This window comes from Balaenoptera musculus, chromosome 5 (assembly GCF_009873245.2).
Source record: "Balaenoptera musculus isolate JJ_BM4_2016_0621 chromosome 5, mBalMus1.pri.v3, whole genome shotgun sequence".
Taxonomy (NCBI): domain Eukaryota; kingdom Metazoa; phylum Chordata; class Mammalia; order Artiodactyla; family Balaenopteridae; genus Balaenoptera; species Balaenoptera musculus.
In genome coordinates this window covers 22,861,820-22,877,698 of record NC_045789.1, presented here as the reverse complement: position 1 = coordinate 22,877,698, position 15,879 = coordinate 22,861,820, and the positions used below count along the sequence as shown (strand labels likewise).

Here is a 15,879-nt window from a genome sequence, read left to right as displayed (position 1 = left end):
AGGATCCAGTGTGTGAGAAAGACTCAGCACTGTTTATATAAAACAGAATATTCCTCTCTGCACAATCATCACTGACAAAGCTTCACCTTCCTTCTGTACCAGGCACTGTGCTGGGTTCTGGGGCTATAAAGAAGAATCAGTCAGTCAGTCTAGAGAAGGGGATTGAAAACACACAAAATGATGTGCAAAAATGCAGATGGCTCTTAAGGGAGTCATCAAAACATTTTGCCTAAACTTTGGGCCCAGAGCCAGCAGGCACGAGTGGTGGGGGGAGGGGGCTGGGACTGTGTCCCGGGTGCTGCCTGCCTCATGTGCAAACCTTTTTTAAAAAAATTTATTTATTTTATTTATTTTTGGCTGCGTTGGGTCTTCGTTGCTGCGAGCGGGCTTTCTCTAGTTGCGGCGAGTGGGGGCTACTCTTCGTTGTGGTGCGCGGGCTTCTCACTGCGGTGGCTTCCCTTGTTGCAGAGCATGGGCTCTAGGTGCATGGGCTTCAGGAATTGCAGCACGCGGGCTCAGTAGTTGTGGCGCACAGGTTTAATTGCTCCGCGGCCTGTGGGATCTTCCCGGACCAGGCCTCGAACCCGTGTCCCCTGCATTGGCAGGCGAATTCTCAACCACTGCACCACCAGGGAAGCCCCCTTATGTGCAAATCTGAGGAAGGTTCTGGCAGGAAGACCCTGGTCGCTTCCCACCCCAACCCTTATGTCCAGAGGAAGTCTGCTGAAGTGATGGGGGCTGTGTGCAGGGTTCCAGGTGTTCAGACTGGGAAAACCTCACAGCACCAAGGGGAGAGTTGGACATCGTCCTCTAAGCCTAAAGTTAGGGCAGGACACTTGTAACATGATTATCTCCCCTCCCCGCACTTACCCACCCACCGTGAACTCGTGTCTCTGTGACTCCACCTGTGTGTTTTGAGGGGAGATTTCTTCCAATCTACCCTGCCTCTGCCTCAGCCCCCTTTGAGTAAAGAAATAAATTATTTGTGTTTTCTTTAGCTTTCAGCATCTTTTTTTTTTTAATTAATTTATTTATTTATTTATTTATTTATTTTTGGCTGTGTTGGGTCTTCGTTGCTGTGCGTGGGCTTTCTCTAGTTGCGGCGAGCGGGGGCTACTCTTCGTTGTGGTGCGCGGGCTTCTCATTGCGGTGGCTTCTCTTGTTGCGGAGCACGGGCTCCAGGCGCGGGGGCTTCAGTAGTTGTGGCACGTGGGCTCAGTAGTTGTGGCTCACAGGCTCTAGACCGCAGTTGTGGTGCACAGGCTTAGTTGCTCTGCGGCATGGTGGATCTTCCCAGACCAGGGCTCGAACCAGTGTCCCCTGCATTGGCAGGCAGATTCTTAACTACTGCGTCAGCAGGGAAGTCCCTCGGCATCTTTTTTTTGCCCTGGAAAATAAACTGGGAACTGGAGGAGATGATTATCTGGCGGGTTTTTGTGCATCAGTGTAATATGTAAGAGAGGAGATATGTTTAAAAGAGGAAAATGAGAAAAAATATCATATAACTCAAAACCAGTGAGTGACCAAGCTCAGTACATGATGGCTGTTTTTTTTTTTTTTTTAAATCAGAAATAAAATCCTGTTTCTGTGGGTCATGTTTGAAAATGATGTAATCCAAAGTGGAGCTTTCATCTTCCACTGCAGGAACCCCTTCTCTTTGCAGCTTCGGAGCCCAGGTATCTGCTCTGGAGGACTTTAAGGAGGTTAAATTTAAGCCAGAAGACTTCAGAAAGGTATCGACTAAGCCAGAAGGACCTCTGATCAATTTAGCCTAAGCTGGGGCACCTGATACCGGTGTAGCCGAAGCCTGTGATCTCCTAGGGGAGGAATCCAGGCTGGGAGGAGTGGCTTCCCAGGGCCCTTAGGCAGGTGAGCAGCACCAGGACCCAAGTTTCCTAACTCCTGGTCCAGGCCCCTTCCCTCTCTTTCTGAAACAGTCAGAAGGGGTTGGAATTTCTGGCAGTGTATGGGACAAATGTCCCTAGCATTGTTCTCTTTTTTCGCAGAGGAAAAACTGAATTTAATAAGAAACTCACAATACTCGATAAAAATACCTGGCATTTAAGCACAAAGCCAAAAGCAAGGCGTGGTCTCCCGGGTACTGGAAGTACTTTGAAATCCACAAAGTCTCATTCGTGGTTCAGAAAACAAAATGGAACAACTTTCTCGGCTCCCTCCTATCCTCCCCCCCCGCCCCCTCCGTGCGGTAGCTGTTCTTGGCAGACACCCAAAGCGGCACCCGGTAATTCCACGGCACATTGTGTACATTTGCATACATTTAACCAGCTATTTACAGCCGCCCTTTGCCGCCACCTGTAAGAGGCAACGCCATAATGACGCTAAGTGGCGGGGCTGGGAAGCGGGTGCCCCGTGATGTTCTCCACTTAAAGAGCCCGAATCTGTGGAAGGCTGGCACTTGGAGAAACAGGGAGACAGCTGGGGACATCACACGTACAGGGGGGGAGGCGCGCCAGACGGAGGGTCCCTCCTCAGTAGCTCCGCTCGGTGGCTCCTTTTCTGTTACCACAAGCGCGAGGAGGGAACTGCCAGGCCTTCCGCGCCGCTTGTTTCCTGCCTGATAAAGAGCCCGCTGCCATTTGGATCTGCTGAATTTCTGAATCACCCGAGACGCCTGACGGTCCCGAGGAGGGTGGGGACGCAGCGCGCACGGGTGGGAGCCGCAGACCCGCATCTGGGCTGGATGTCACCCCCTTGAGTTTGGGAAACCTGCTCGCGGATGTGATGCGGCAACGCGGAGACACCTGCTCTCCAGTGCGTGCCGCACTCGTGCAGCTCCGGGTGGCAAACGGGGTGAAGTGGGGGCGAGGGCGAGAGGAAGTTGAGGCGCTGGAGCTTTAGGAACGCTGCCTTAGCTCGCCTTGCTCTTTGGAGGCTGTCCCGAGGGGGGACTGGCGGGCATTGCACGCGGACTTCCAAGTGGTCCCCGGCACAGTTGGAGGTCGGAGTTCTGAGCCCCAGAGGGCGGATACCCCGAGGTCCCAAGTGCCCGCGAGGAGCCCGCGGCGCCCAGGACCAGGCTTGGCGCTCGGAGCGCACCAAGCCTCGCAGAAGCAAAAGATAAACCCTGATGGGCCCGGGGGCTGGTGGGCTGGGGCGTAGCGTCAGCGCGGACCCTGAGCGTCTTTCGTTTTAAGGAGCCTCACTTCTGGGAAGGGACGGGGAACTGTCAATCAGCGAGGGAGGGAGCGCACCGGCGCTGGGTGATGTCAGCGGATCAGCTGCTCGATAACAAAGAGGGGGTATTACAGGAGAAAGTTGCAGCGGCGGCGGCGGCCACGGCGGCACCCCGGAGCCTCGGAAGCGAGGGGCAAGTGGGCGAAGGAGGAGGGACGGCTGCTGCGGGAGCAGCTTAAGGCCAAGGAATTGAAAGGGCTCTAGGGGGAGGCAGTGCGAGCCAGCCCCGACTGCTCCTCCTCTTCCTCCTCCTCCAAACTCGCAGGGTTCAGCCCCAGCGCTCGCTCAGCCGCCGGGAGCACCCGGAGGGACGGGAGGCAGCCGCGCGGCCCCGAGCTGGGCAGGGTCCCCAGCCGCCATGGATAGCGACGACGAGATGGTGGAGGAGGCTGTGGAAGGTACAGGCATTTCTCTGGGGCCCGGGGAGGAGGCGCCGAGGGCACGGAACGCGGAAGGAGTGGCGGGCTGCGACCGGCGCGGCGCCGGGCCCCGCGGCCGCCACTGCCCCCTAGGCGGGTGGCCCGCTGCTTGGGTAGGGGCCGGACCGCCACGGCCACGCCGCTGGGAGCGCGCACTGCGCGGCGGGGCGCAGGCCGGGAACGGGGCTCGGCTGGGCCGGGGTCTCCGGGAGAGCGCTGCTGCTCCATCCCGCCCGGTCACCGCCTGCATCCGCCTTCGGAGTTGCGAAACCTGCCGGGCACTCCGGCCTTCCCCCTTTCGGGGATGGGAGGTGGCGGTGCGCAGGAGTTCAGCCCCCCGCGGCCGGCCGTCTCCGTGGAGCAATCCCCCCGCCCGGTTTTGGCAAGCCCGAGCCCCTCTCCGGACGCCAGCCCTTTCCTTCCGCTCGCCGCTGCGACCCGCGGTGACCGCGGCCGCGTCCGGGTCCGTCCCCCGGCGCAGCGCACGGGGTCGGACCAGGCACGTGGCAGCCGCGGTCCGGGCGGTCGCTTCTCCGAAACGATGAAATCATTGCAGAGCCATGGACAACGCTCCCGACCCGGGGCTTGAACGCACGCCGGCGGGGAGGCGGGTGGCCCTGGCCTCTGCTGCCCCCGAGCGAACTCAGTCAAACCGCCCTTCCCCCTTCCTGCTTCCCAGGCGGGTGCCGCCGCCGCCACGCTGTGCAGGCGCGCCGCAAGCCCGGACTGAAATTGCTGGGTGACACTTAACTTTCTGAATTCCATGCAGTTGGCTGTGGGTGATATCACCGCCTTGGTGTCGTGTTTCTCCGCCCCTTCGCTTCCAGCGCCCCTCCCCCGACTTTTCTCGCCACTTTGTTTTGCTGAGTTTCTCCACCTTTTTTTTTTTTTTTTTTTTTTTTTTTGCTGGTTCTAAAAAGCGAGGTGGGGACGTTATACAATCTAGTTGTTTGTATCAGGAGATGTTATGATTTTGTAACAGTGAATACTGGAAAATACTCTTTAGCGTATTTATTTATTTGATTCTACCGTACACAGTACGTCGTGATGTTTTGCAGTGTTGCGTGATATTATTCCGGAATATTTTAACCAGATATCTAGGTAAATATTTTTTAAGCTTTTGGTTGAATATGGTTTCTATCTAATTTGTATAAACAAGCTCTCAGAAATGGTAAAGAAAGACAAAGTGGGGACCCTTACAGATGCATGAGGATGCATACTTATTGCTACTTTGGGAGAAAAAAAAATCAGTTTTTATGTCAACATAATTGACTCCTTTTGTAGTGCTCCCGAGGTCTTAAGGAGAGATTAAGTAGAATAATATTTCTGAATTCTATAAAAGCTAACTGTCTTAATGTAACTAGTGAAACTTCTTATTTCTTTATCCAGCTTCAAGGAGTGTTCATGGTGGTGTTTTAATTTCACAGTGTCCTGAACTGTTTATCTCCAATGAGTAAAGCCAATGCTGGGACTTAACTGGGGCCCAAAGATGTTAGTTGGAAGCCTTCTTTAAATGTAAATTATTGACTACGTGTGCCTTCATATTATGAAAGATAATTGAAAAATGCTCTTCTCAAATTGTTAGGACTGGCTCTCATTCTTCAAAGTTTACTTTTACTCATAAAAATTTAATGCAAACCCTTGATCACAGGCAGTGCTCCCGAGGTTAACCCATCTTCCCCTTTGAAGCTGTTTGGAAACACAAGGCCCAGTTGTCCACGGTCCCAGGCTCCTTGCAGAATGTGAACAAGCAGCTTTAGAAATGCATCAATGTTGTTTTTGAGATTGCTCAATGGGTGAAAGCAGAGAAATTTCTTCATATAAGCAAGGAAGGTTCTGTTATATAGGGTGACCATATGCATTATTGTCCAAAATCAGAACATACTTGAGAAGGGTCACTGTTTAATACTTATGCTGGGACAACTGGCTTAAACCTTGAATGTCTGGGGCAATTCGGGACACATGGTGACTCAGTTGTACCTAACAGTAAACAATTAGAGTAACACAGAAATTTTAAAAATCCTTAGACGCACCCAAGGCTCAAACTCACACAGTGTCTAGAGCATGCATGTGTAAAAGTAGGCTTTTCTTTAGCCATTCTTGGACTTTTAAGTGCTGTCTGTAATAGTCTTTACTTAACATCTAACACATGCATGGGGGACTGGTAAAAGGCCCGTCTGAATATCTTGGTGTTGAACTACCAACTAACCTACCTCTCTCCACATACAGAGCCTGTGCTCTCGGTAGTTTATTTGTCTTAGCTGAAATTATCATTGCTGTAATTGTTTAGTCCTTACTATGTGCAGGCTCTGTGCTAAGTGTTTCACACACACATTATCCATTCAGTCTTATCACGTGCGTACTAATATTATCCTAATTTTACAAAGGAGGGAACTGAGGCTTAGAGAAGTTAAGAACTAATCTGAGGACACTCAGCCGGGTAGGAGACAGGCTTGGACCTCCAGAACCCCACTGTGCCATACCAAACTGTCTCTCTACATCTTTCTTTTTTTTTAATGAGTCAGTCAAATATATGAAATAGTTGGCAACTGAGTTTGGAAGCAACAGTTAAATGTTGCGTCAGTGTCGTTCTTTATCAATGTCACTCTTTAGAGGTTGGTTCTGAAAGAGTTTGGTGACTTTCAGAAAAATGTGTTTGGGGAAAGAGAATTTAACTTACAGCCTCTGCAACAGATACCCTTTTTCTTCTTTTTCTTCCTCCTTAGAAACATACTCTGGGGAAGAAATTGGTCTCTTCAGGACTTGAGTCTTTTGTCACCTCATGTACATTTTGATTCTCTGTCGGGTGGAACTGTAGCTTGGGTGGCATTCTAAGCTCAGGATGGATGAATCCCCGAGGGCAGGTGGGTGGAGGGAGTGTCTGTGTACATTGCTGGCTGTGCTGCCTTGGGAAGGTAGCCCTGGGCCTCAGCAGGCCTGCAAACATCACCTGAGCTCCTGCTGTGGTTTTTAAAAAACTCTTTGAGGCTCATTGCTTCTTCAGGGAGTGCTGTTTAGCTTTGGGAATAGAAATCGTCATTACGTCTATTTCTTTGTCTACCCATAGACACAAAGATGAATACAGTGTGGTCCCTAATATAATTTGAAATAAATATATCACATCTAAACCGATGAATGATGGTGGTTGAGAGGAAGTAAAAATTGCATCTCGCTTGAGGAAATAGATGGGGGAGGATTTCCTGGAAGAGGTGGCATGGAGTTGAGTCCAGTCCAGAGGGGAACTTTGGGAGTAAAGAGAGGTGTGGAATGAAACAATAATTCACAAGAAAAACGCAGATGACCAATAAGCATTTGAAAAGACACAACTTCATTAAATAAATACAAATGAAAATGTTGAGATAAAAGTTTTCTCTAATTAGATTGGCAAAATTCAGGGAGACTGGTATCATCCTACAAGGAAAGGGATACCCTTATGTGTGGTTCATTAATCTCATCAAGGAATTTCAGCTAATTGAATACTAACCCAGGAGCACAAAGACATTAAAAAGAAAGGGAAAAAAAAAAAAAGAGAGAGGAGTGCAATTACGCAGGCACATTCGGAGACGAATCCCTGGGTTCTGCTGTAACAGAGGGCCTGGGAGGAGAAAAGTGGAGGGTGAGACAGGGAAAGGAGGCTCGTCACAGGCCGAGATCGTGGACTCCATCCTGGAGGCCGTGGGCCATGTGAGGGCTCTTTAGAGCTGGGAATAGAGGATGAAGGCCCTGCTCTGGGAGGGCGGGAGGATGGGATGAACAGGCAGTGGGGAGCGGGTGAGGCGATCGCCTAAAAGGCTCTTTGCAGTAGCGGTTATGAGGGTTGGAAAAAACAGAAAGGCCTCGAAACATAAAGGAGACATCGAGGAAGAATCCTCAAAAATTGGAAATAGCAGAGTCTCCAGAACTAAGGAGCCAGAATGAAAACAAGCATCTCCGTGTTTCACTGTCCAAACCCCTCAAATATTAAGAGCATTTCTAACAGTCCCCCTAATATCTCATCCTGCCTGTCTCTAATAAGACTGTACTTAGGAAAAATACAGGCTAGGTGTCCTGGTAGCACCCTCTATGTGTAGGCCTCACATTAAAATTAAGACCCTCACAACTAATAATTGAGCTCTTGCAAGGGATTACTCTCAAAACTCAAATTATGTTTTTAACCACCAGTGTAAGTGTATCATCATGAGGGCACATTCTTTGCACTAAACAGAATAAGTTTGCCTTTTTATTATTATTACTTTTTTTTTTTTAAAGTAGTTCTATTATACAAAACCAACAATGCACGTAAGGGCCTCTGGTTCTGAGGGAAACACACACATATATACACACACACTCAGATCTCCTGTGAATAAGCCTGAGGCAGTAAGCAACCAGGTGTCCGATCCAGAGGGAATTTCCTGTGCTGAGAGGTACCGTCACTGCATAGAATACAGGCCTGGCTCTCATCAGGTTCAGGAAGAAGCTCCGAGGGAACCCGAGGGGAAAAAATTGAACTTTCTCTCTGTTCAGTAGATAATGATCTTCAGAACAAAGTGAAAAACTAGACTTGTGAGACGGTTATGTTTTATTCCCTCTTCCTCTAACTTCAGTCAATATTTAAAACCGTGCTGCAGACAGATATATGGCACACGAGCTGGGACCGCATTCCCAACACAGAGCAGTCATTCAAGTGGGTTTTCCTTGTTGTTTGGGTTGGCGTTCAACCTCTGTTGAGTGGGAATTGGCCCGGAAGGCTGCTGGCTGACTTGGCGCATTGCACAGATTGATCTCAATCAGAGCAAGCTGGACTAGCGTTGCTCTTTGCATCGGGTAACACTTGGAAGAGACAGGCATTTGCCACCAGGATATGCTGGTGAAGATCCTGGTGGTTCTGTGAGAACTATCGTAACTACGAAGGCGTCTTCCATTTCTCTGCCTGGGACCTGAGAACACCTCCCTCTTTAGAGGTCGCTTCTTCCACCATCGGCAGGGAAGAAAGGGTGTTCAGCCAGTTTGCCCTTGACCAGAGAGAAAAGGGATTGGAGGATTGGGGGAAGGGGCCTTCAGCATCCATGAGCGCATTCAGGGTAGCAGTTAATGTGTTTCTTGGGCACATAGCGGTGGCTTCCTCATCTATAAGATTGGAATTTGAGGGATGGTTGTGAGGTTTAATTTAAATAACAGGAAATTACATAACCCAGTGCCTGATGCATAGTAGGTATACAGATTTTTTTCTTCTCTGTATATCAGTCTCCTTCTCCATTAAATTGACTATTGCTGGCAAGACAAATATTACATGATCTGATTGTCCAAATGGCAGTGGAACAAGAGTTGTACCAGAAGCTCCTCTAGCACTAACATTGATAGGAGATATGAGGTCTCAGCAACCTAATCTCTTCTCTTTTTTTTCTTTATTTTTCTGTTTTAAATTAATTTATTTATTTTTGGCTGCATTGGTTCTTCGTTGCTGCACGTGGGCTTTCTCTAGCTGCAGCGAGCAGGGGCTGCTCTCCGTTGCGGTGCGCGGGCTTCATATTGCGGTGGCTTGTTGCGGAGCACGGGTTCTAGGCGCGCGGGCTTCAGTAGTTGTGGCTCACGGGCTCTAGAGCACAGGCTCAGTAGTTGTGGTGAACGGGCTTAGTTGTTCCGCGGCATGTGGGATCTTCCCAGACCAGGGCTCAAACCCGTGTCCCCTGCACTGGCAGGCGGATTCTTAACCACTGCGCCACTAGGGAAGCCCCAGCCTAATGTCTTTTCTTCCTGACGTTTCTTTCCTTGGACGGTCCCTTAGTTGTTGTTATTGTTTTGGTTGTGGCTGTTGTTTTAAACATAAAGTTCTACTGCTAGGAACACCACCCCCGGCTGTTACATATTCAGGGTGGAAGTCTTGAATGATCACAAGCCTTAACTTTGAGCTCCTTTTCATTGATCCCGGTCATTGATCACATCCTGGTCATTGATCACATCGTCCTCCTTTTGGAAGGATGAGAAGAAAACAAAACAAATGAGCCAACCAGAGGATTCTGCTGTGATCTGATAGAGGGAGATTTCTCACAGCAAGCAGCCTAAACACCTTTAGAAAGGCTGGGAATCGTCACAAGTCTGAGCCTTCTTTCTAAACACACGGTGTCACCAGAGAAACAGCCATCATTCAGCAGCTTCTCTGTTCTCCCTCCCTAGAGCCTAACAAGGTGATGGGACTTCTGTTCACTGGCCTGTGGAAGGAGGCATGGGCGTAAGCATCCTTCGTGGAGCAGGGTTGATTTTTTTGCTTTCATCTCAGTGGGGTTCAGTACTGTCCCTCAGGTGCTTTTAGTGTGTTCTATGATGCTTCCAAGTTTCTCTAATATCTAAATGCCATTGCTGAGGGTGCACCTGCAGTGTTTTATTCAGAAATAGGATAGGACTATTGCAACTGAGCAAAGGTGGAAATGAATTAACATTGGATTTTTTTTCCCCTTAGTGTTCATGTTTATCATAATATTTCTCTTGATCTAAAGTAGAATAACTAATTTTATCAAACATTAACTTTATAAACTCTGAAATATGTGAACTGTTTTCTATGGGGAAAGCGTTTTCAATAAATTAGTAAGTACCTCAATATAAGGTTAAAATGATTATTCTGATAGTTATACCTAAATCAGAAGTGGAATACTAAATTTGTAGGAATGCAAATAGCTAAATTTAATTTGATCTGAGCAACATTTCATAAAAGGAAGCTTTTAACTATACACTGAGTGGTTTTTTTTAATGAAAGGAGAAAAAGTAGATATAATTTATTTCAATGAGAGAAACGCCATCAGTAGATATTTAGAAAATAATTGTCCAAATTACTTCATATGACTCAAGTGTCATTGAATTATGTCAGGTACAGTTTTTGGTTTTTGAGCAGGAAGGAAGCAATTGTGGCCTACTTCCCTCCTAACCATTAATTTCCTGGCCCTTGTTAGAAAAAAATTTGGGTTAAGAGGAAAGGAACCTTATTGATTGTGATTTATTTAAGTAGCCATGTTTTAATGCAATATATTCTAGGTAATTCATTCTATGCAGAATCAGATGTAGCAATAAAACAGTGCATTTGTTCATTTTTATTTTATGTTTATGTAATCAATAATACAAATAAAGAACTTTTTCGTTCTTTGTAAGAGAGCTTACTTAACTATCTTCTAAGGGACGATATTCTTTTATCACTTTAGAAGAAATTCTTTTAGGAGAGTAAAGCATTCATTGTGGTGATATGGTTTGTGCTTTCTTTTATGTCTGTGAGCCATCTGGAAGCCACATTTAAGTGTTTAATGTCCCTGCATTGCACACAGTATTTAATGCTTTTATACCTTTGTCATCCATGACTCAGGTCATTAACCCAGGAGAAAGCCAGTAGATTAACTGCTGCCTTCATTTTCACCCACCTCTGCAAAATTAGTTCACCAGAATGACTGGGGAGACACCAGTGAGGTGACTCCTGGGTTTTGTGAAATATGTAGATAATAATAAAAAACCTAAACATTGACTGTAAACGTAAATATAACAGTACACCCATCGGTGACCCAAGAAGAACCAGCAGTTTAAAGATCACAGTGTAATAATTGCTGCTGGTGTTCAAAGCCACTGCTTAAATGGCCACGTGGATACTTCTAGCTACATTTAAAGCACAAACCCTCTGAACACAGTGGGTCGAGGGTGTATGACAAGGTGATTACTGAACATTCAAAGCTGAAAGATTTTGGAAAGTAAAGCAGTAAGTTCAACGTTAAGCCTAAGTTTAAGCTTAGAGGGACTCGCAGTTCATGTGTTCGTACAGTGAGGTGTAGATTTTAGGGCAGTCTTGAAGACGTGGCTGTATCCTTTTCAGAAGGCACCTGGCCAGCACTGCTCCACGTCATACTGTATCATGATGTGTGACGTCGTATTGTATACTTAGTTCTAGAACCAGATAACTTATTGCCAAGACAGTGTGCCATCTCAACCATGTTTCGGTTAAGCGTGAGCGTTCGAGGGCGTTAATTCCAAACGTGAGCAGTACCGTGTGGGGAAGTACTGGGTCAACTGAAACTCACACTGCAGGTGTTATTACTGAGAATAACTCTCAGTCCCCAGTGAAATCTGAGCGTGGTTTTGGTTCATAACCTTACACGTGTCTAAGGCCCTCTGTGGTGGACCCGTCCTTTCTAAAGTGTACCGAAGAGCGGAGTTGTTGGTGCTGATGCTGGCAGAGAAAGCTTGGTGTTCGCTCTCCCCTCAGGCAGGGAAGGGACCCTTGAGCTGCACGCGTCTGGGCACGGATGACGGTGGGTGAGCGTGGAAGATGTTAAGGTTTGCCTTGTGGTTCCCTTTCTCCAGGGCACCTGGATGATGATGGATTACCGCACGGCTTCTGCACGGTCACCTACTCCTCCACAGACAGGTTTGAGGGCAACTTCATTCACGGAGAAAAGAACGGACGGGGGAAGTTCTTCTTCTTTGATGGCAGGTAGCACTCACGGTTTTGTTTTATTTTGTTTTTTGGGGGGTGGGGAGTAGGTACCAAATCACTTTATTTGGAGGAATGATATGAATGAGAGAATTTAAGTGAATATTTTAGTACAATTTATAGAAAAGGTCAGAGTAACCCCAACATGCATGTACTGCTTTGGGGACCAGGGAAGTCAGTCACCCCCTGTTACTGAACCAAACTTGGGTCTGCTCACCCGTGTGCAGTAAAGCCAGTCTGACATCTGGCTGTGGTGAAGGAAAGTGCAGCGTTTAGTGCAGGCGCCAAGCAATGAACCCAGGGCAATTAGTGCTCAAGACACCCGAACTCCCAGATGGGTTTCGGGAAAGCATTTTTAAACACCAGGTGAGGGAGGGGAGTCCCAGAGTATGTGATCAGCGTGCACCCATTTCTCTGCTTGGTTGATGGTGAGGGAACAGGGCGGTGTCACAGGGGTTAACATTACCAGTAGGTCTGTGGGCTACATAGTCATGACCATGTATGACCTCAAGTAGTTAATTTCTTCCATTTGGTGGTGGTTTTAGCATCTGCAAAACAACTCCGGAAATGTGCATCAGCTCCTGTTATCTGGGTACTTCAGAGAGGAGCTCCAGCAGAGGATATGGGGGAGGGGTCTGTCCCGGGAAGGTCCCATAGTGTCCTGCTTAGTTACACCCCCATGGCTATGGCCTAAGACCCAGCTCTGCCATCATTGCCTCTAAGGGTGTGCTTGTCAAAGAGAGCCTCTGCCGTGCCACATTCAGGGACCCCCATCTTGCAGAGGTTGGTTAGGTGGTCACCCAGGTCTTTGATGGATTTCACCTCCTCGTTCAGATAATGAGTCTCCATAAAGTCACACAAGTGGGGATCGTTTTTGTCAGGGACCACTGTGTGTAGTTCCAGTAGTGACTGATTCACGCTCTTTTCCAAGTGTAACGCACACTCACTGTGTGTTCAGCACACTCTCAGACATCATGGTCCAGTTTCTTGATCTCCTTTTGAAAGAAGATTCAGCCACCTCATTGGTTCTGCAGCTTCATAATTTTCTCAGCATATTCTCCTTCCTCCTGAGATTAGTCAAGAGACTATTTAGCAAAGTTCTTCAAAGCCACGTCATCGCGGTCCAAACAGTAAGATGGGTAGATATAGGAGGGGGGTACAGCTCCAGACTCACAGTGTTCTAAATGCTTGTCTTTGGGATGACTGGACATTGTGTGTGATACCTTAATGCTGATGTCGTAACTAGTATTTCCTATGTTCTACCACTAGTTAAAATATTTTTCACAGCAGGGTTCTTTTACCTTGCTTTCACCCCCTGTGTGAGAACGCTGTGAGGCAGAAGCGCCTCACCCTCTTGAGATAGGTGGAAATAACTAGGACTTTTCTCTTTCAAGAAGAGATACGGTTGCATGGGCTCAGCTTTCCAACAGTGACCTTTAAGCCGTGTCAGCTTCAGAAATGAAAAGTGGTCGTGTGAATTTCTCCAGCATTTAGAGGAATTCAGAGCCACGGAAGGACTAGCTCTTTTCATACCACTTGACTGGGTAATTCAGAAATGGATTTAGCTAAAGCAGGTTATAGGATTCTGTGGGACACAGCACCGCTTACTGTAAACTCTTGACATTGGTGATAAGCTGAAGCTTCCTTATACCTTGGAATTCCTTCAGGAAAGAAAACGTCTAAGCTGATAGTTGAAGGGTGATCGCAGGGACTGGCTTGTAACCCAGAATCCCTTTTCTGTAGGTGGAGTGAGCCGCTTTTAAAAAATATTAACAGGTCCTCAGGCTCTCAATTATCTGATATAAGGAGGGGTGAGGAAAGCAATAAAAACCTATCAGAGAACTTTTGTAAATTTTTATTTTAATTCCAACCTTCTCTTTCCCATTGTCCTCAACCCCACACCCCACCTCTTTTTAGCAGAAATTCGTTTCCAAACTATTCATGTTAAATGGTCGAATATCCTGCTTCCTTTCTTCTGCCCTGGTGGGTAACTGAGTCCCGTAGCAGCCTCTTACTCGATTTGGTATCAGTGCTTTCTTCTCTCACGATTCCTTTAACCTGTCCAGAAAGAAACTTTTCCTGCCTCACTTCCATAGAAGTTTATTTATAACTCTTTCCTGGAAAGTGTCACTGTTTACCTCATGCAATTATTCTTTTATTCATTCAGCAAATATATATTTATATAAATGTCTTATTTCCCCTACAGGAGAGAGGTTTCCTTGAGGGCATGATCTGTATCTGTTCCATCTTCTATGTTTCATAGCACTTTCTGTTAATTTGGTATTAAAAAAAAATTTCTTGCTGAATGAGGATGGGAGACGAAAAAGAGGGTAGAATTCACACACACGTGCACACGCACACGCACGTGCGCGCGCTGATGTTTTAAATCTCGTAGTTTGAAGGTCATACCCAGTAATTGACTGACTCTGGGAAAACAGTCCAGCAGGCTTCGTTGAATTTAGTATTGGTTACGGGCTTGCTTCACAGACCTGAGACTCAGCGAGCTGAAGGGCTAGGCTGGGCTTCCCAACCAGTGTGTCAGGAATGAGCCCTGCGGGGCTGAGTGGGGCCTGAGACTTCCCAAGCACCTGCCTCCCTCCCTCCCTGTGTCAAGCCAGTCACGTCTGGCTCTGACCAGCTTCATCCAGTTCCCCCAGCGTGCCGTACAGATGCAGTGATCTGCATGGGAGTCATGACCGGGGAAAGCTGGAACCCTGGCTGAGGCTGAAGCACTAGGCCAGTATCTATCTATGGAAGAGAAAGAAATTCATTGCCTTTCTTTTTTCTTTTAGAGGCACGAATTCACTGGTTTTTATACCTACCACTCAAACACCTGGAGAGACTTGGGTCCAATGGTAGACTCAAAGAGTGGTGGCATTAGCAAGGACCCGAAAAGTTTACCCTTGTTAGCCTTCTGCGGATAGATGGGGGTGATACCTTGAGGGGAGAAGGTCAGTATCACTGCTTTTATGACATGGGATGAAGCAGTGTGGTGACAGTTTCTCAAAAGGTCCTGTCACCTTCATTCGTAAGCCCAATGATGATCATGTTATGAGACATCTGCTAAAAGGATTGGCGGAAAAGTTAGTGAGTGAGTCTTATGACTGAAATAAAGGCTGTGGAATCTACTAGATCTTTCTAAGGGGGATGCAGGAAGTGGTCATGGAGAAGTCAGTCACCTCTAATGAAGCAGCACCTCAGTTTACACTGCTCTATTAATTTTTCTCCCTATTACTGCTCTCAATTTTTAGGGTCTGATGTATTGGGTAAAACAAAGTGGGCACTCAGTGCTTTTACTGCCAGTCAGGAGGCTTTAGTCTGGAAAAATTCCTCCCAAAAGGGTGACATCAAGGTTTTGAAATAACAATTGAGGAAACAAAAGGTTTATGGTAGAGTTTTTAGAAGTTGTTCAAACCTGTAGTACTCGCTTATGTTCCCATTGAAGGCTTTATTTGCAGTTACAGGAGGCTGTGTTTGGAAAATTCTAGTGTAGTGACAGAAGATTTGGCCTGATGCATTCTAATCTTATATAAAACCTGATTGTGATTTTTTTTTTTTTAACTAGAGACATGATTCATATACAAAAAGCTGTACATTTTTAACATATACAACTTCATGAATTTGGAGTTAAGTGTACGTTCATGAAACTATCACCACAATCCATGCCATAGACTGGGTGTGTGGTTTATGAGAAGGTTTCAAACAAATAAAAATTTATATCAAGAAAGTTCTGGTGGGCTTCCCTGGTGGCGCAGTGGTTGAGAATCTGCCTGCCAATGCAGGAGACACGGGTTCGAGCCCTGGTCTGGGAAGATCCCACAT

At 47.2% G+C, this 15,879-nt stretch overlaps 1 protein-coding gene and 1 pseudogene across 1 annotated transcript in view; one reads left to right on the top strand and one right to left on the bottom strand.

Moving 5' to 3' along the window:
* The first annotated feature begins 2,712 nt into the window (after positions 1-2,712).
* The window catches only part of SETD7 (SET domain containing 7, histone lysine methyltransferase), a 48,803-nt gene continuing 35,636 nt past the window's right edge, over positions 2,713-15,879 (top strand). The window contains exons 1-3 of the mRNA XM_036852359.1: positions 2,713-2,772; positions 3,461-3,593; positions 11,928-12,057. Coding sequence (XP_036708254.1) covers positions 2,743-2,772; positions 3,461-3,593; positions 11,928-12,057 — 293 coding nt within the window. The 5' untranslated portion in view covers positions 2,713-2,742. The remainder of the gene's footprint in view (positions 2,773-3,460; positions 3,594-11,927; positions 12,058-15,879) is intronic.
* On the bottom strand, positions 12,626-14,751 carry LOC118895834 (annotated as a pseudogene).